Source organism: Schistocerca nitens, chromosome 8 (genome assembly GCF_023898315.1).
Source record: "Schistocerca nitens isolate TAMUIC-IGC-003100 chromosome 8, iqSchNite1.1, whole genome shotgun sequence".
NCBI lineage: Eukaryota > Metazoa > Arthropoda > Insecta > Orthoptera > Acrididae > Schistocerca > Schistocerca nitens.
Genome location: NC_064621.1, coordinates 34,053,938 through 34,075,180, shown reverse-complemented (window position 1 = coordinate 34,075,180; position 21,243 = coordinate 34,053,938). Strand labels below are relative to the sequence as shown.

Here is a 21,243-nt window from a genome sequence, read left to right as displayed (position 1 = left end):
TTGCACCAGGGCGTGCCACTCCGCCACCACCACGGTTGGCAATTGCTGGACGGTCGCTGGTGCATGTGCACGTGTCGCAGTTCATGTCCCCAACACATCTCACACGTGCTTTATGAAATTTAAATCGGCGAAACGCCAGGCCAGTCCACTTGCCGAATATCCTCCATTTCCAAGATCTCCTTCTTTTCGATGCGGTCGCTCATTGTCACCCATAAAAATGGAGCCAGGACCGAATGCACCCCTCAAAAGACGGATATGGGGAAGGAGTAGGTTGACCCCTGAGTGTACGGTGTTCAAAGATTTGGAGGACATTGCGCCCGTGCAACATTATGCCCCCGCACCATACCACCTGGCCGACCAAAACGATCATGTTCGACAATATTCGTTGGCGGATTAAGTGTTCCCATTTCTCGCCGTATGAGCGTAAGTCAGTTGTAAGGTGGCAGAATAAATCGTCAGATTCACACCTTACATGGGACCTTTACAAATCGCAAAGAGAAGGTTAAGATGACACCTAACGTAAATCGACATTTATGAGAACATTTGCCTATCAATATGTAATGCAAAAAGGGGTGACAGTCAATCGACGGTAATTAACACACAAATCCTATACAATGCATGTCTTTGAGCGGAAGGTAGAACAGGGAACGCGAGTCTAGTCACTTTTAGTATGAAAATCCAGCTTCACAATGGCGTAGCAAAGCCGTGCTGTGGGAGTTACGCCGGCAACCACTTAATGGGGTGGCAGAAAGGAGGACAGCGACCCCGGGCCAGGTGATTCAAGCTGGAGGGCTGCCTGTAGTGAGGGCATCGGTGCAAGAGCAGAGAAGAAGCTTTAGAAAACTGCATTTCGAAATTCCAACGGGATGCGAACAAAAGCAAGTGACGCATTTTCCTCCACTGAGTGCGACACACAGAAAGGTCAATGTACTTTAGGCATCTAGAACGGGCACAAAACGTCCGATTGGCGGAAACTCACTAGGAAGGAGAAAACTACTGAAGTTTCGACGCAGTTTGATAGAAGGGACGTTGCGATTGGTAGAGGGTGTTTCTACAAAGTGGGAGGAACGCTCCTATTGGTCGAAAAAAGCCGTGACATGAAAAAGGAACCCAAGTGGAGGGAGGCAGTTCTGCCATGAGAGGACAAGAGAGAAATTTTGTGTGAGGTTCTCTGAACTGGCGTCAAGTGCAGAATGGAGCGCTTAACTCTCCGTACGACGCAGAGACGAAATTGGTGTGACACTGCGTCCACAGCGGCTACACTCCAGCTAAAATTAGCTGTAGCAACGTTTAGCTCCAAATGTGGAGAAACGAACCAGCCAAAGTAGTTAACTGTTCTTGCGAGAACTGAGTGGGCACTATAATATGCACGCTGCTCCAACCATGCGCGTGTTTGTCGCCATACAATAAGACTAGGGTTGAGTACATGTTTTGTCGCAATACGAGAAACATAGGGAAAGTTTCTGCTGGAAAGTTCAGCAAAGGCCAGGTTAGTTTTGTAGGAATTTCAATGGGAGAGAGCGGCCTTGCAGACAGCAGCACGTCGCAGCTTAAGGTAAATACCGCGTGCAAAGGTGTAAACGTTGTTGGTTCACCAGCTTGCGTCCACTGTAAACTCGAGCGGCCTTGGGTAGCTTTGCGCTCAAATTTGTCACTTGACTAACCATTCACCGTAGACTTGATTGTCATCCTAAATAGTACCGAACTTCGAACCGGAATCGGACGATTTTCGTAGTACTGACCAACATCATAACGTATGTGTAGGAGCGATTTTGTAAAGAAACGTCTAATTACACCTTCATATTATTGTGCTTAGGATTAATGTAAAGAAACTTCGAATTAAACTTTCGTAATATTGTGCTTAAGATTAATGTTCTTTCAGAGAATTAATATTTAACATTGTTGTGTATGAACTTATTTCACTTTTTGATGCTGGCAAGGTGCGTTATCCATTGCGCTGTTTTTATGTTGGCGAGTTGAAAAGTGTGTGAAAAGCTGTAATTTGGTGAGAAATATTGCGAAATTAAACTTGTCATTTCACCTTACACAGTTGTTCTCAATTCAAGAATAGGCAATAACGAAACCCTCCACACTCTTACACAGTCATTGTCGAAAATGATCGTTTTGCTGGTGCAGGTGTTATGGTAAGGAGAGGCATAGTGTTACATGGGCGTACTGATGTCGAAACCATTGAACGCGGGACACTTAACGGTTAACGCTGCTACGACACTGTTGTGCACGTCTTTTCAGGTGTGCGTTCGGTCCTGGCTTCACTTTTATGAGTGAAAACCCCGACCGCATCGAACAATGCTATGGAGGATCTCTTGGAACGAGACGGTATTCAGTGAATGGACTGGCTTGCTCGTTCACTCGTGAGCACGTGTGGGATGCTTTGTGCAGATGTATCGCAGAACCTCCACGTAAGCAAATGACGGCCTCGCTGTTGTCAACCACGCTGATAGAGGAATGGAACGCCCTGGTACAAAAACTCCTCACCAAGCTTGCGGCCAGCATGTCTGCGCAGAATGCATTGCAGTCCCAGGTGATCACATGGCGTTTAGGAACCAAGGCCCACCTTTCGTAGTGTCGGGATGACTTCAGTGTGGTTATCGTCTTTGAATAAAAGTGTTATTTGTGTTCGTCGTACTGCGCATTTCTTTCAGTTATACTATGACAGTTCTTTCTACGTGTGGTCCAAGTTTCATCGCGCTATGTTACCTGGCAGTGACACATCATTCAAAATGTTCAAATGTGTGTAAATTCCTAAGGTACCAAACTGCTTAGGTCATCGGTCCCTAGACTTACACACTACTTAAATTAACCTATGCTAAGAACAAGACACACACCCATGCCCGAGGGAGGACTCGAACCTCCGGCGGGAGAGGCCGCGCAGTCCGTGATATGACGCCTCAAACCGCGCGGCCACACCGCGTGACGACACATCATTCGAAAGTTTCTTTAGTTCTTATGTATTGATCATTAGCAATGGAAAGAGGTCAGGTATTTTCTAACAGAAATTTGTTAGGTTTGTCTACTTTTGGCTCAAAGCATTTTTGTTTGTCGAAATAAATGTCTGCGACAATCTGCTTACGTTCTTGCAACTTGCGCACTCAATCCCTTTATTTGTATTTCAGGTGCAAAATAATTCGTAACCAATCAACGTCAGAAAGTAAAAATACAGTCACTATAACATGTGATTACTTCTGTCCGTGAATTACGATTGTCATGATTTTCACCATCCTGATTTCCAGATCGTCACTCCATGTACAGGGTGTTTCAAAAATGACCGGTATATTTGAAACGGCAATAAAAACTAAACGAGCAGCGATAGAAATACACCGTTTGTTGCAATATGCTTGGGACAACAGTACATTTTCAGGCAGACAAACTTTCGAAATTACAGTAGTTACAATTTTCAACAACAGATGGCGCTGCAAGTGATGTGAAAGATATAGAAGACAACGCCGTCTGTGGGTGCGCCATTCTGTACGTCGTCTTTCTGCTGTAAGCGTGTGCTGTTCACAACGTGCAAGTGTGCTGTAGACAACATGGTTTATTCCTTAGAACAGAGGATTTTTCTGGTGTTGGAATTCCACCGCCTAGAACACAGTGTTGTTGCAACAAGACGAAGTTTTCAACGGAGGTTTACTGTAACCAAAGGACCGAAAAGCGATACAATAAAGGATCTGTTTGAAAAATTTCAACGGACTGGGAACGTGACGGATGAACGTGCTGGAAAGGTAGGGCGACCGCGTACGGCAACCACAGAGGGCAACGCGCAGCTAGTGCAGCAGGTGATCCAACAGCTGCCTCAGGTTTCCGTTCGCCGTGTTGCAGCTGCGGTCCAAATGACGCCAACGTCCACGTATCGTCTCATGCGCCAGAGTTTACACCTCTATCCATACAAAATTCAAACGCGGCAACCCCTCAGCGCCGCTACCATTGCTGCACGAGAGACATTCGCTAACGATATAGTGCACAGGATTGATGACGGCGATATGCATGTGGGCAGCATTTGGTTTACTGACGAAGCTTATTTTTACCTGGACGGCTTCGTCAATAAACAGAACTGGCGCATATGGGGAACCGAAAAGCCCCATGTTGCAGTCCCATCGTCCCTGCATCCTCAAAAAGTACTGGTCTGGGCCGCCATTTCTTCCAAAGGAATCATTGGCCCATTTTTCAGATCCGAAACGATTACTGCATCACGCTATCTGGACATTCTTCGTGAATTTGTGGCGGTACAAACTGCCTTAGACGACACTGCGAACACCTCATGGTTTATGCAAGATGGTGCCCGGCCACATCGCACGGCCGACGTCTTTAATTTCCTGAATGAATATTTCGATGATCGTGTGATTGCTTTGGGCTATCCGAAACATACAGGAGGCGGCGTGGATTGGCCTCCCTATTCGCCAGACATGAACCCCTGTGACTTCTTTCTGTGGGGACACTTGAAAGACCAGGTGTACCGCCAGAATCCAGAAACAATTGAACAGCTGAAGCAGTACATCTCATCTGCATGTGAAGCCATTCCGCCAGACACGTTGTCAAAGGTTTCGGGTAATTTCATTCAGAGACTACGCCATATTATTGCTACGCATGGTGGATATGTGGAAAATATCGTACTATAGAGTTTCCCAGACCGCAGCGCCATCTGTTATTGAAAATTGTAACTACTGTAATTTCGAAAGTTTGTCTGCCTGAAAATGTACTGTTGTCCCAAGCATATTGCAACAAACGGTGTATTTATATCGCTGCTCGTTTAGTTTTTATTGCCGTTTCAAATATACCGGTCATTTTTGAAACACCCTGTATGTTTCTGATTATGGTGCAATGAGATTATTTATACGTATTTATAAATAAGGACTACTGGATAGTAGCCATACCATGTACGTTTTCGATTATGATGTAACAACATCAAAGATGGTTCAAATGGCTCTGAGCACTATGGGACTTAACATCTATGGTCATCAGTCCCCTAGAACTTAGAACTACTTAAACCTAACTAACCTAAGGACATCCCACAACACCCAGTCATCACGAGGCAGAGAAAATCCCTGACCCCGCCGGGAATCGAACCCGGGAACCCGGGCGTGGGAAGCGAGAGTAACAACATCATTTGTACATCTTTACAAAGGGATCTATCATATATTTGCTTTCCTATTCGAAGAAAGAAGAATTGTATGGCCTGTTACTTTTACTCTGTAACATACACTACACCGCCCTAACACAGTATGAACGTAATAGATCAGTCAGTTTCTCAAAAAAAAAAAAAAAATAGTTCAAATGGCTCTGAGCACTATGGGACTCAACATCTTAGGTCATCAGTCCCCTAGAACTTAGAACTACTTAAACCTAACTAACCTAAGGACATCACACACATCCATGCCCGAGGCCGGATTGGAACCTGCGACTGTAGCGGCCGCGCGGTTCCAGACTGTAGCGCCTAGAACCGCATGACCACAGCGGCCGGCCAGTTTCTCCTAACTAAACGAAAGCGTTAGTAACAGCACACCTTTTCAGCATCTATAATAATTGTAGTTGAAAAGCTTCACGACCTTACATAACAGCGTATCTCAACAACGCCACAGAGAGTTCCAGCATTCTGCTGCATGCTTTACAGAGAACAAACATTACCGCTACAAGTATAAATCAGAATCGCGCAGAAAATAAGTATTATACTCAATAAAGAAACTGACCACATATGCTTACAAATTATATATCGCAGAAGAAAGGATTAATAATGTGTAAGCATCAAGGATCCACTGGTAAAATGCCCTCCTTCTTCTGAACTTGATAGACTAGCATTTAAACATGTTAAATCTCTTCGTATTATGTTTCCAACTGTTCCTTGGTCTTTCTATATTATTCTGCCTGCAGGTTTATAAGCTAATACTAAAACGGGTAGATAAATGTTACCCAACCTCGACATGTATTCATGTTAGATGTTGCAATATATAATTAGACTATATTGTGCTGATTACTGTTTTAGACTTTTGAAAATCGGAAAAAAATTAATGAATAAGTTTTTAAACCGACGGTAAACTTGTTTTAATTGAGTAATCACGACATCAATTACACAACCTTATGTCACGCTCTCTGGCGGGAAATCAGGAAAAGATCGGCAACAGAAACTCATTCCATCATAAGACACTAGCTGCCAAAACATGATACAAATTTGTGATGTCAAGATTTATGAGGTATGTTGACGGCAAATTGTGATAAATCTTCATTACACTGGGCACATATTCTGCAACTATGGTGTTGTACACCCCCCCCCCCCCCCCAAAAAAAAAGAAAGATCAGAATCAACGAGTTTCGGCGTGGAAGCCCCTTAGATCATGAGAAACAGCAAAGCGAACCTGGTGATTTATTCATATCTGCCACTATATGGAAAAACTGGCCCTTAAAAAAGCATAACTTGTGGCCTCGTCATACTACTTAACGAGCTTTAATTTGGCATGGCTTTATGTAAGACTCATATCTATAATCCCGTAAAAATTTCCTCCAACTAGGAGAGGGTCGAGTGATGATCTCATTTAAATTCTGGGCCATTTGAGATGAAATGACGCTATTAGGAATAACAACGTTTTAAAGATGCGCTGTACAAGGCTAGACGCAGAAATTTCGAGAGCTACATTGTGTAAGCGTTTCATTCCGACACCCAAGTAAAGCGTCATATTACTCCAGTTTTTAACAATTCTTGAAAGCCTTTGAAAACGTACGTCGTCGTATTCTTAAGAAATACCGTTTCTTCATTATTAATTGAGATAAAATATTTACGGGTAATTAAGGATATAATAGTGTAAAGGGGGGCAGTGGTGTGCCACAAGATTTTTTATGCAGGTCAACAGCTTTGCTTGGTTTGTATCAGTTATCAGCAGCTATAAACGACCGAAAACTTTGTCTATCATCTGGTCGCTTGTAGAGGACAGAGTATCAAATGGGACAAAGCAGACCGCATTCAGTTTCTGCCATAGAACACTCATAAATCTGAAATTTTGTTGACACTTATTGATCATGTAATGAGGAAACTCGTATTCTCTAACTCGTAGGATTGGAGACAGATGAGAAGCTTCCTTAGAAATATCACATTCATAATATTGTACGGGAAGTGAATGCTGCTACCTTCGATACGAGAGTAGTCTCTCGTTTGCTGATTCACGCTTACGGGAAGTTTTTCCTTCTGTAACTGTATGCTTGTACCCATGTCAGTTTTCCTATTAAATATGATACATCCTACACATTAACGCAGCTAATTGTTTTCTTATTTTCATATTACTTGATAATATACGGGAAAATCGTCGTCTCTTAGCGTAATATATTACTGTATCCAAGGGGCACTGCGGCGTTCCGCAGCACAGCTGTATCTGCGGGGCTGCCTGCTCGCCAGGCGTAAACGGCACAACCAAAACGTGGCACCGGCCAGGGTCACGGCCAAGAGGCGATCGTTTCACGCATTGCTCTGCAGCGGCAGTCATGTGAGCTGGACTAGAGCGTGCCAGTATCCTTCCGCTCATCGGTTATTTAGAGAGCCGAATGGTCCACGAGCAGAAAGTTTTTCTCGCTCTCTCCTCTAGTTACTCGTATAAGGTGTGCCGAAATGAAAAGGAAACTACTGTTATATGTACGGAAATTTTTAAGAACAGTGTTACAGTTACACTTCATGTGGAAACCGTCGGGTTGCTGACGAATCCAATTTTCCACGGTGTCGTGTACTTCCTTGTCACAGATGAACCTCAGACATTTCAGAGATTGATAAGCGAGCAACAGGGGGAGGTATCGGCGCTGTAAGGTGGATGCTCCAGGAACTCCCATCGGAATTTTTGAAGGAAGTAGAGGTCTTCTTGGCCACATGTGGCCTATCGTTGTCCTGGAGATGTGATATCTCATTCGAGAGCTTGCCCCTAAGCTTGTTGTTTAACCTCAGCGACACGGTGCGGTGCGATACTGCTCAGCATTAACTTTTGCACCTCGTGGTCGCCAGTGGATGAGTAGACAACTTTCTTCGTCCAAAAAGAAACTAAGCATACTTTTTCTCGCCTTGGAGGCAGGGTGGGCATTTTTTGAATGAGGGGAGCAGGGGATGCCGCCATTCCATGCTCATTCGTTTGGCAACATGATCGAAATGTTTGACACAACGTTTCATCAAATGTCATAGTCTGAGCAACGAAATCCGTTCCTTGTTCGAGGTATATCAACACATGGGCCAGGTAAACATCCACTGTCACAGTCCTTTGATTCTCTGAAATATAATTGTGGACCCATGTGCACAGCCTTTGCCATAACCAAACTTCTCGTGGATTATGTGCTGCACAGTTCCTTTGCTTGTAGACAGTGCAACAGAAATGTTACGTGTGGTGATCCGACGTTTCGTCAGTTTGAGATCTTCCACACCCGAAACTGTGCCATCAGTTGTGACAACGTGTGCCTGCCCAGGGCATGGCGTGTCCTCTGTGTTTACAGATCTCGCTTCATAAGGCTGACACCACCGAAATATTATTGTGCATCATGCGAGATACTACTCTCCGTACACCTCTTTCATCCTGCGATAAATTCGTGAAACATGCTACCCTTCTGAGCGAAGAAATTGGATAACCGCTCTTTATGCTTATCAGGAGGAATCCGTCATGAAATGAACTGCGGAAACAACTCTCCAGAAATGAGGAAATTGCTGCGAAGCAAATGCGCCTAAGCAACTGGGAATACCACCTCGCCATCTCTCTGCAGACACAGTCACTCACTGGGATCATATACAACGCCGCTACAGTGAGGGTCTACTTCTCAATTCCGGCATACCTTTTATCAGCGGGTTGTCTGCAAGTTGTACACGAATGTGATCAACTGCTGTACACGGATCTACAAGTGTTTACTTTCTGGACGACCCCTGCAGACCAATGCCCCTCGAATGGACTTAATATATGGGACGAGTAAAGTAATTTTCCTTAGGACTTTGTGATCATTAGTGCAATTGCATATTTTACGTCGATAAGATTGTGTAGTCAGAATTGTATTTGCTGCTCTTGTAGTGAATGTGCTGAGTTTGTTTCAGCTGTGTCACTTAGTAACTGTGTACCTACCTTCACAATCTGAGGCAATAACTTCTGAGCGTAATGCAGAGCATGGTTATGACAGCCACAGGACATATCTTACTTTCTTAAAGCAGATCCGATTTTGCTTTAGTGGTAACGTTAATTGTCACTGCCCGGTTCTAAGTTTGCGGAACATGTATTGAAATTCAGAACCACGTCTTATTCGCAGCGGCGTAAGAGGTTTTGTGGGACACAGCTTCCGTGAAGTAGGTCTAATATGAGAGCAGTGCTCAACTTGCTTTTTGACACTTTGTTTAAAAAGCATTTTCAAGCAAACGAAATATCACTGTCGGAGACAAAATACTTTGAACAGGTAATTTGGTTCATCCAAATGACAATTTTGTAATTAATATTAATTAATTTATACATCGATAAAATGCCTATATAATTTGAGAGATACCTTGCTTTACTGCACACAAGATCAGGGTACCCCCTTCATCTTAAACGTATAATTTTCTGAGGCACAAAATTGTTACAAGTGGAGCCGAATTCCACATGATTGTAAACTACAGAGATTTTGCTTAAGCTGAGGGCTTACCAGAGGCTGGATGTTGTTGGCGAGCAGCAGGTTGATGAGGTTGTTGTAGTAGTCGATGCCGGCCTGGTTGATGTTGTCGAGGTCTCCAGTCGGTAGTATCCGCGGCCATGAGATGGAGAACCGGTACGCGTCGGCCTGCAAGAGAAGTGAGCATCAACTATTTAACAGAGATGGACGCCTCCAATCTACATCTACATCTTACTTCGCAAGGAAAGGTACTTTATGTGCCACTGTCGCATCCCCCTTTTCCTGCTCCAGTCACGTATGGTTTGCGGAAAGAACGATTACTGGTAACACTTCTCGCTCGCCAAGGAAACAGTCGAAAACTCTCTTTATAGAGGTGGATCAGAACAGCATGGGTAACATATGGAAATCTTTATCGCAATGAAAGGGATCATCACGAAAACTTGCAGGTAGGCCATACAACTATTGGCCTCAGCATATACTGGCTGCTGAATAGATTACCGACCATGCGAACTAAGGTGATAGTGTGGCGTATCCAATGGCATCCCATTACTACTACGCGAGGTACTGGGCCCATTGGAGTTCGTTTCCTTTCCTCCAATTTCTATTTTTTACTTCCCAGAGCTGGCACTACCGCTATCCTTCCTATTGCTACAGTTATGTAGATTGCAGGGTCTTGGGCGATGTCGGGAAAAGTGTTTACATACATTTGTGGCACGACACTCAAATTGCTGTGAGTATCGAGTAAGCAGGTAACGTTTTCCAGACGCTTTGCAAACCCAAACGGTTCCACCAAACTTCGCAGGGTATCTCGCGATTCCTCACTCCAAATCACTAGATTCCAGGCATCCACTTTCCAGTGACGTCGCTCTTTACAGCACCTCAAGCGTCGCTTAGCTTCGACTAAAGAGGTGTGTGGCTTATGAGGAACTGCTGCATCACTGTATATCATTGCTTTTAACTCCCTGCACACAGTCATTGCGCTAGCGGGGCTACTGGAAGCACTTAGGAACTCACAGGTAGGCCCTTCTGTTGATTTCGTACGATTTTGTGGAACCTCTGTCCACAATGATCGACAGTCGTTGTCCGTCGCTGCATGAGGTCTGCCTGGTGCTGCTTTGGCTGAGGTTGTTTCTTCGAATTTCAGCTTCGCAGTCACATCCGCATCCATCGACTTGGGCAGCACCAGCAGCGTCTGAAATGTCCCTGGTGGTTCTGTTTCTCAGGTGACATCCAGTGACTGGTCCACCTTGGGAACCACTAAGCTCTCCTGACTGGCCCATTCCGCTCTTATTGCTTCTCTACTGACAACACGCTACACCCTATCTCCTTCTATATTGGCGGTCCACATCTTGTGGCATCTAGTGGTCCGATAAAAATCACAAAGGATTGTCCGGATACTTTTGATCAGGTAGTGTTTGGTCAGGAAAGTTGAGTCGCCGCTCCAAGAGCAACAGAACTTACTTTTTTCTTTTCTAAGTATTGAAGGATTATGGGGACCATGTTATTCATATATTTGATACATTTTTATCATATTACAAAGTTACGAGTTGACATGGAACAGGGCTTTAAGTGGGAAAGAAATGGAAGTGCTAAGGTGACAATGTTCATCAGACTGTCAAAGACAATAAAAAACCAACCGCTAAGAGAATCTACGTAACCTTACAACAGCTGCACATCAGGCGGATGAAAGCCAGCTGTAGGTGGCCGGCGACTTACCGAGGCGTTCACGAGGCACTGCACGTCGTCGGCGTACTTGTGGTACGAGTCGCAGGCCACGTCGCCGTTCTGGCCGTTCCAGCCCCACTCTGGGTGCTCGTGCAGCATGTGGTCCCAGATGCTCTCGCCCTTGCCTGTGGGAACACATCAGGAACACCACTTTAGCACTGTATCAAAAAAAAAAAAAAAAAAAAAATGTCAACATTGTTACCAAAGGACTACTTTAAACATGTTTTGATAACATTGTGCCCCCTCATACATGTTTCGGTGACGTTTCATCATTTTTGCTGTGATTGGCTTTATTTTTCTGTCAAACAATTGTACGTTACGTGAAAACTGAACTATGGGAGCAAGCGAAACATTTAGAAAGAACAGAGAAATTAATGATAGAGAAACTGAAGTCCACGTTCGAAATCACTGAGTCCACTCTGCTGTTAGTGCTTTTCTACAGGGTCCTGTCACCTAAATGTGATCACGGCCTATGTTCGACGTGAACGTGCAATAATCACTCACCTGGCAGGTGGCACCACTAGCACTGGAGGGTACCGGGTGATCAAAAAGTCAGTATAAATTTGAAAACTGAATAAATCACGGAATAATGTAGATAGAGAGGTTTAAATTGACACACTTGCTTGGAAGGACATGGGGTTTTATTAGAACAAAAAAAAAAAACATACAAAAGTTCAAAAATGTCCGACAGCTGTGGCTTCATCTGATCAGAAGAGCAATAATTAGCATAACAAAGTAAGACAAAGCAAAGATGATGTTCTTTACAGGAAATGCTCAATATGTCCACCATCATTCCTCAACAATAGCTGTAGTCGAGGAATAATGTTGTGAACAGGACTGTAAAGCATGTCCGGAGTTATGGTGAGGCATTGGCGTCGGATGTTGTCTTTCAGCACCCCTAGAGATGTCGGTCGATCACGACACACTTGCGACTTCAGGTAACCCCAAAGCCAATAATCGTACGGACTGAGGTCTGGGGACCTGGGAGACCAAGCATGACGAAAGTGGCGGCTGAGCACACGATCATCACCGAACGACACGCGCAAGAGATCTTTCACGCGTCTAGCAATATGGGGTGGAGCGCCATCCTGCATAAACATCGTACGTTCCAGCAGGTGTTTATCAGCCAGGCTGGGGATGATGCGATTCTGTAACATATCGGCGTTCCTCTCACCCGTCACGGTAGCAGTCACTGACGTTTTACTGTCCAGCGCCATCTGTCGGACGTTTTGTGAACTTTGTTTTTTTTTTGGGTAGGGCGGGGGTTCTAATAAAACCCTATGTCATTCCAAGCATGTGTGTCAATTTTTACCTCTCTATCTACATTATTTCGTGGTTTATTAAGTTTTCAAATTTATACTGACTTTTTGATCACCCGGTATATAAGGAGTTTTGGGGAGACGTGGTAAACAATGCAGTCGTTGCCGTAATGCCGAAATGGAGCGATTTACCTGAGGTACAAAAGGGCATGATAGTTGGGTCTTGGGCCAAGGATGGAAGCATTTACGAAATGCCTATGTTTGTAAATTTGGTGGTTAAAGTACAGCGTGATTCTAAAGTCACTATACATTTCAGTGATATAGTAACGGAATATTTGTTTCTTGCAGGTACTACGACAGAATGCTAACGAAAGAAGAACGAATCGCTGTTGTTTCTGCTCGTCTTCGTGGAATGACGTATGAACAGGTGCGGACAGACTTTGCCCGTCGATTCCGGAAAACAGGCCCCACCAGACTTGCTATCAAGACCCTCGTCAATAAATTCCAGCGTACTGGTAGTGTTGCAGATGACGAACGTCCAGGAAGGCCGGCCATAACGCCAGACACCGTGCAAAGTGTGTAGGATGCGATCAGACGTAGCCTTCCGCATCTACCAGAAGACTTAGTAGGGAGCTTGGTATTCCTCCAACCACTGTGTGGACGGTTCTTCGTTACAAGCTCCACAAACGTGCGTACCATATCGAGGTCGTACATAAGCTTGAAGCGGAGGACTACGCAGCCAGACAAGTTATGTGTCATGACCTGCTACAAGCTGTGGAAAATGATAATTTGATGCAAAATGTGTTGTTCAGTGATGAAGCTACATTTCATACCTGTGGACATGTGAACAGACACAACTGCAGGGTCTGGGCAGACGAACAACCGAGTGTGCTGCAGGAATGGCAATGGGACAGAGCAAAAGTGAATGTGTGGTTAGGGATAACGAGGTCAACAGTGTACGGGCCCTTCTTCTTCGCAGAACAAACCGTTACTGGAACCACATACCTAGATATGTTGGAACACTTTTTGGAGCCCCAGTTGATATCTGATGGGATTATGGATACTGTTGTTTTTCAACAGGATGGTGCACCACCCCATTTTGCCCTCGTTGTTCGGGATTATCTGAATCAAGCATTTCCCGGCAGATGGATTGGTCGTGCCTCTCCACGGATGTGGGCACCCCGCTCTCCTGACTCGACACCCTTAGACTTTTTTGCATGGGGGTTTATCAAGTCTAAGGTATACCAGGTGAAGATCCGCAACACTGAACACTTAACACAGCGCATTCGAGGCGCAGCTGCTGAGATTACACCAGATAGGCTTGGGCAGGTTTTTCGGTCTACAGTGGAGCGCTGGGGGGATGTGCCTAGACATGCAAGTTGGTCACACTGAAATGAACTGAAATTAAGTCCTATTGTAACATAAGTTGCAGTGCCATTACATATTGGTTAATAAAATTTGTTTATGTACAAAATGTACAGCGACTTTAGAATCACCCTGTATACCGTACATGGCAAAACGACGCTATTCAAAATCGGCGCCACGGAAACTGTGGTTCAACACGGGCCGTAGATGGCAGGGGTGAGCGACGGCTGCGGAGGTGTGTACGGGCGAACAGACGTGCTACTGTTCAACAACTGGCTGCTCACATGAACCAAGGGGCTAGCAACAGTGTCTCCTCAAAGACCGTTCAGCGAACGTTGCTGCACGTGGGCAGCAGACGCCCAGTTCATGAACCTGTGCTGACTACTGTCCAGGGTGGAATTTGCACGCCAATACCGCAACTGGAAGTCCACAGCTGGTCTTTTCAGATGACGCATGGCCTTTGTCGTGTTCGGCGTGAAACTTCTGACAGCAAACACTCCTTAACAATCGTCAGAAGGGTCCAGGCCGTAGGAGGTAGCATTGTAGCGTGGGGAACGTTTTAGTGGCATTTCTGGGTGGCCTCATCATTCTGGAAGACTCAATGTATCAACTCAAGGACGCATCTGTCCTTCGGGACTATGTCCACCCATGCATGCGTTTACTTTTCCACGGCAGGATGGCACCTACCAGCAGGACAATGTAACGTTTCACAAATCTCGCAGTGCACGTGCGTAGTTCGAAGAGCTCCAGCACGACTTTGCCGTATTCTCCTGGCCAGCAAACGGGCGTTTACCTTACTCCCCTGGCTGCCAAACTCCCTGGATTGAAAACCAATCGAGAAATTGTGGGAACACCTCGACTGGGCTGTTCGCGTCAGGGATCCTCAACCGAGGAACACGGCAGTGGAGTCGGCACGGCTGCACATCTCTGCCGGTACCTCCCAGAATGTTGTTGACCCTGTTCCTGCACGTGTCACAGCGGTCCTCGCTGCAAAAAGGTGGTTATTCAGGCTTCTGACACGTGGCCACCATAATGTGACTGGATACTCTACTAGCGGGTCCACGCGACATTAGTGGTCAAGACCGTCTTACATAGCAACGTCCGGATACGTTTGACCCGATAGCTTAGTTGCTGCTAAAGGGGTGGCCTAGATTAAATGCTGGCCCTATAATTTTGACGCTCTATAGCGTCTTTGGATGACGTTTAACAACAATAATTTTCGTCCTCGGTTTGGTTCTCAAGACACCATAAACAGCCTTTCGAAGCTTCTCCCACCCTGTGTTCAGTTTCCAACACTGTGAAGAGTAAAACACGTAGAGAGGGAAAAAATTAATTGCTATTATTTTTTAATATTAACAATCTTGTATAAAAGATTGATAACTAAGAATTCACATATGCAATGAAAAATGGATTTTTGCGCAATTTACAACTTGAAAGAACAAGACGTTCATAAAATCGTGAATTTGTGAGAGATGTGTTAATTAGCATTTACTTGATGAATTTTACATTTAAATGACGTTGGAATTCCAACTGAACGAAAAAAGAAAAAATGACCGAAACAAGATTCGATCCAGAGGTTACTAGTCTAAAGAGCTTCCGATTTTTTTTTTCATCTTCACGGAAATGCTCGTGGAACATGCACCTTTGTTTAAAAATTTGATTCGTCGGGCATCGACCTGAGACCCCCCAAAGACAAGCAAGCTGTCTACTGCAGAGCCACATTCCTTTTCGAAAAATTTACATTATTAAATGTGCTCGGCAAACTTCAAAGTAGATTTTCTCGAGAATGTTTGAGAGTTGCATCGAACAGCTTTGGGCAACTGATGTCTCACGTGCCATAAATGTAAAAACAAAATTACTGAAATCGGGTTAGCGTGTCGTCTCCTTGTAAGCCTGTAACAGTAACTGTGAAATACTCCTATGTACACATACCAGGTGCCTAGAAACAGTTCCTGGCCGAGCGACTCTGTGGTGTGGTGCTTGGATGACGTTTCCTTACAGGGGTTCATATCCTCCCTTTGTTCTTCTGCATATCCTCTACATGCTCCAGAAGTCTGTCAATATAGTTTTGTTACATCTGCATCTACGTAGATACTGGCGGAGGGTACCCGGTACCAGTATTTGTCATTTCCCTCCTCTTCCACTCGCAAATACAGCGAGGGAAAGACGAGTGTCTATATGCACGCGTATGGCCCTAATTTCTCGTATCTTATCTTCGTGGTCCTTACGTGCGATGTACACTATCTGATCAAAAGTATCCGGACACCTGGCTGAAAATAACGTACAATTTCGTGGCGCCCTTCATCGGTAATGCTGGGTGTTGGCCCACCCTTGGTCTTGATGACAGCTTCCATTCTCGCAGGCATACGTTCAATCAGGTGCTGGAAGGTTTCTTGGGGAATGGCAGCCCATTCTTCACGGACAGTTAGACTGAGGAGAGGTATCGATGTCGGTCGGTGAGGCCTGGCACGAAGTCGGCGTTTCAAAACATCCTAAAGATGTTCTATAGGATTCAGGTCAGGACTCTGTGCAGGACTGTCCATTACAGGGATGTTACGGTCGTGTAATCGCTCCGCCATAGGTCTTGCATTATGAATCGATCGTGTTGAAAGATGCAATCGCCATCCTTGAATTCCTCTTCAACAGTGGGAAGCAAGAAGGTACTCAAAACATCAGTGTAGGCCTGTGCTGTGATAGTGCAACGCGAAACAACAAGGGATGCAAGACCCCTCCATGAAAAACACGACCACACCATAACACCACCACCTCTGAATTCTACTTTTGGCGCTACACACGCTGGCAAATGACGTTCACCAGGCATTCGCCATACCCACACCCTGCAATCGGATAGTCACATTGTGTACCGTGACTCGTCACTGCACACAACGTTTTTCCACTGTTCAATCGTCCAATGTTTACGCTCCTTACACCAAGCGAGGCGTCGTTTGGCATTTACTGGCGTGATGTGTGACTTATGAGCAGCCGCTCGACCATGATGTCCAAGTTTTCTCATCCTCTGCCTAACTGTCATAGTACTTGCAGTGGATCCTGATGCAGTTTGGAATTCCTGTGTGATGGTCTGGATAGATGTCTGCCTATTACATATTACGAGCCTCTTCAACTGTCGGCGGTCTCTCTCAGTCAACAGACGAGGTCGGCCTGTGCGCTTTTGTGCTGTGTCTCTTCGCGTTTCCACTTCACTATCACATCGAGAACAGTGGACCTAGGGACGTTTAGGAGTCTGGAAATCTCGCGTACAGACGGAGCGCCCCATTCTGCTCTCTCACCATGTCTAATGACTACTCAGGTTCAAATGGCTCTGAGCACTATGGGACTCAACTGCTGAGGCCATAAGTCCCCTAGAACTTAGAACTACTTAAACCTAACTAACCTAAGGACAACACACACATCCATGCCCGAGGCAGGATTCAAACCTGCGACCGTAGCGGTCGCGCGGTTCCAGACTGCAGCGCCAGAATCGCTCGGCCACCAGCGGCCGGCTGACTACTCAGGTCGCTGATATGGAGTACCTGGCAGTAGGTGGCAGAACAATGCACCTAATATGAAAAACATATGTTTTTGGGGGGGTCTCTGGATAAAAAAATTGTTCAAATGGCTCTGAGCACTATGGGACTTAACATCTGAGGTCATCAGTTCCCTAGAACTTAGAACTACTTAAACCTAACTAACCTAAGGACATCATACACATCCATGCCCGAGGCAGGATTCGAACCTGCGACCTTAGTGGTCACGCGGTTCCAGACTGAAGCGCCTAGAACCGTTCGGCCACACCGGCCAGCTTGGTCTCCGAATACTTTTGATCACATGGTATATGTTGCCGGCAATGGAAGTGTTCGGCAGTCAGCTTCAAATGCTGGTTCCCTAAATTTCCTTAATAGTGTTTCCGAAAAGAACGCCGCCACCTTACCTCGAGGGTCTTCCATTTGAGTTCCCGAAGCATCTCCGCAACACTTACATTTTGTTCGAACCTACCGCTAACAAATCTAGCAGCCCGCCTCTGGATTGCTTCGATGTCTTCATTCAATCCGACCTGGTATGGATTCCGAACACTCGTTCAGTACTCAAGAATAGGTCGCACCAGCGACTTATATGCGGTCTCCTTTACAGGTGAACCACACTTTCCTGAAATCCTCTCAATAACCGAACATTAAACGGCTTTACTGTGTCAAGCTGGACACTAGTAATACGGTACCCGAACATTACAATTTGATCTTCGTACTCATCCACATTAACTTACATTTTTCCGCATTTAGGGCTAGCTGCCATTCATCACACCAACTGGAAATTTTGTCAAAGTCGTCTTGTATCCTCCTACAGTCATCTTACCTTACACCACGGCATGATCAGCAAACAACTGCAGACTGCTGCCTACCCTGTCCGACAAATCATTTATGTATATAGTGAACAACGGGGGTCCTATCACACTTCCCTGGGCACTTCTGACGATACCCTTGTCTCTGATGAACACTCGCCGTCGAGGACCACATACTGGGTTCTATAATTTAAGAAGTCCTCGAGCCACTCAAATATCTGTGAACTTATTCCATATGCTCGTGCCTTCGCTAACAGCCTGAGATGGTGTATCGTGTCATATGCTTTTCGGAAATCTAGAAATATGGAATCTGCCTGTTGCTCTTCATCCGTATATCATATGAGAAAAGGGCAAATTGAGTTTGCACGAGCGATGCTTTCTAAAACCTTGCTGATTCCCGGACATAAGCTGCTTAGCCTCAAGAAAGTTTATTATATTCGAATTGAGAATGTATTCAAGGACTCTGCAGCAAACAGAAGTTACGGATACTGGTCTGTAGTTTTCCGGATCCGTTCTTTTGCCTTTCTATATAATGGAGTCACCATCGCTGTTTTCCAGTTGCTTAGACCTTTGTACTGGTTGAGATATTCACGATAAATGAAAGCCAAGCAAGGGGCCAATGCCGTAGAGTAATCTTTATAAAAACAAACTGGGATTCCATCTGGACCTGGTGATTTATTTGTTTTCAAATCATTAAGTTGATTCTCTACGCGAGGTATACTTATTTTTATGTCATCCATACAGGAGACTGTCCAATGGTCAAATGACGGCATGTTTATACAATTCCCCTGCTCGAACGATTTCTTGAACGTTAAATTAAAACTTCGCCTTTCGTTTTGCTATTTTCAACTGCCGCGCCAGACTGGTCAACATGGGACTGAATGGAAGCCTCAAACTCGCTTAGCGATTTTACGTACGAGCAGAATTTTCTCGTGTTATCTGCAGATCTTTTGCTAAGGCGTGACGGTGGTAGTTGTTGTATGCTTCGCGCATAGATCTTTTCACAGACGCACCAACCTTCGCTTGTCGTCGTTTGTGTGTCCCCTTTTGAACGTAGAGTGCAACTGTCTTTGCTTCATCAGCATCTTCCGAATTTCTTTATTAAACCATGGTGGGTCTTTTCCATCATCTATCCACTTACTAGGGACATAATTCTCCAGACCACGATTTACAATGTGCTTAAATTTTACCCATAATGCCTGTATGTCCATCTTCCTGGAACTAACTAATGTCAATTCACTGTCTAAGTAAGATGCTAACAACTGCTTATGTCTTCTTTCTATGAGAAACACTCTCCTGCCCTTCTTGAATGATTTATTAACTTTCGTAATCACAGTTGCTGTAATGACATCATGATCGCTAATCCCTCCACTCTCCCCCGTTTCTATACTGTCATTGTCGATAAGGTCCTGCCTATTTGTAGCTACAAGGTCTAAGATATTTCCATTGCGTGTTGGCTGCCGAACTAGCTGCTCAAAAAAGCTTTCAGAAAACATGTTCAATGAATCGATAGACATTCCAGTCTATACTCGGCAGGTTAAAGTCGCCTCAGGCGCTTCAGTCTGGAACCACGCGACCGCTATGATCGCAGGTTCGAATCCTACCTCGGGCATGGATGTGTGTGACGTCCTTAGGTTGGTTAGGTTTAAATAGTTCTAAGTTCTAGGGGACTGATGACTTCAGATGTTAAGCCCCATAGTGCTCAGAGCCATCTGAACCATTTTTGAAAAGTCACCTCCAACTAGTAATGTATGATCAGGATATTTTCGTGCTACTGATCGTAGACTTCCGTCGAATGGCTCTATAACTGTTACAGCAGAATCCCGTGACCGGTAAGAACATCTAAAATTAACTTAGTTTCACCTGCACCTATTATACGCGACCAGGCGACTTCACTGTCACACTCCTTCGACACCAATAGAGACAATATTTTTGTTAACTGCAATGAAAACTCCCACTCCTATGGCCTTTAATCTGTCTTTCCGATACACGTTTCGTGACTCGCTGAATATCTCAGAGCTCTCCTCTTCGGTTTTCAGCCAGCTCTCAGTCCCAAGAATAATTTGAGAGCGAGAACTTTCCTGAAGGGCAGTAAATTCGGGGAATTTATCGTGAGTACTTCGACAGTTTACTGAAAAAATTGTGACAGTCGAAGTGTCTGTATTCCCAATACTGCGGGAGTTAGGGCGTACAGACAGCGATACTAGAATTCGTTTCAATACAGTATATGCGTGCCTTACTCTGCCATTACGTTCATAGCCCACACCATCATCGGTGCTGTGTGAGTGTTCGTTACGATCAGCTACGTGCGACTGAGGAGCCTGAGAGCTGCAGTACGCACCATCCTCGTTCCAGGCGCCCTCCACTTGGTAGGCGGCCGTGGCGTAGCCCAGCATGAAGCCGTCTGGGAAGCGGTTGTTGATCTCCTGAGCGGAGGCCGAAGCCGCCGCCAGCACCACCAACAAGCACAGCGACAACATCTCGGCCGGCGCCATTGTTCCGGTTTGTCGCGAGTTGTGCTCTTATACTGGTGCAGGTGTCCGTATCACCGCTCTCCATCTAATCTCCGTGTGAGTATCTCGAGCGCAGACCGCTGTTTACACGAGAACTTTCAAGTATATTTTCATCTTTCGACCGTTGATCACCGAAAATTTTCCGCTACGTGACACCGCTGACAGCAGGGTAATTTGAACGAGTCCTGTTTCTACGCAGGTGGCCTGTTATTCCCCAGCTTTGGTAAACACTTTTCTCGGCGACCTCTCTTATCGCGTTGCTACCTGAACACTGTACTCTTATCGGCATTTCTCCGTTCATCAACCGGCATAGAACGTGACTCACCACCAACCCACCCATGACGAACTTTCTTTGGAAATATCATCGACAAATAGCTCGTTGCACGTAGCAGAAAGGAGAAGGGGAAGAATATTAGGGTTTTGCTTCAGGTCATTAGAGACAGGATGA

General features: G+C 45.2%; 1 protein-coding gene across 1 annotated transcript in view; it reads right to left on the bottom strand.

The window, feature by feature from the left end:
• Window positions 1-20,779, bottom strand: part of LOC126199040 (myrosinase 1-like) — a 73,553-nt gene extending 52,774 nt beyond the window's left edge. Inside the window, exons 1-3 of the mRNA XM_049935744.1 lie at window positions 20,624-20,779; window positions 11,317-11,450; window positions 9,634-9,768 (exon numbers count right to left, since the gene is read on the bottom strand). Of these exons, the coding sequence (XP_049791701.1) occupies window positions 9,634-9,768; window positions 11,317-11,450; window positions 20,624-20,777 (423 nt within the window). The 5' untranslated portion in view covers window positions 20,778-20,779. The remainder of the gene's footprint in view (window positions 1-9,633; window positions 9,769-11,316; window positions 11,451-20,623) is intronic.
• Between the last annotated feature and the right edge of the window lie 464 nt (window positions 20,780-21,243).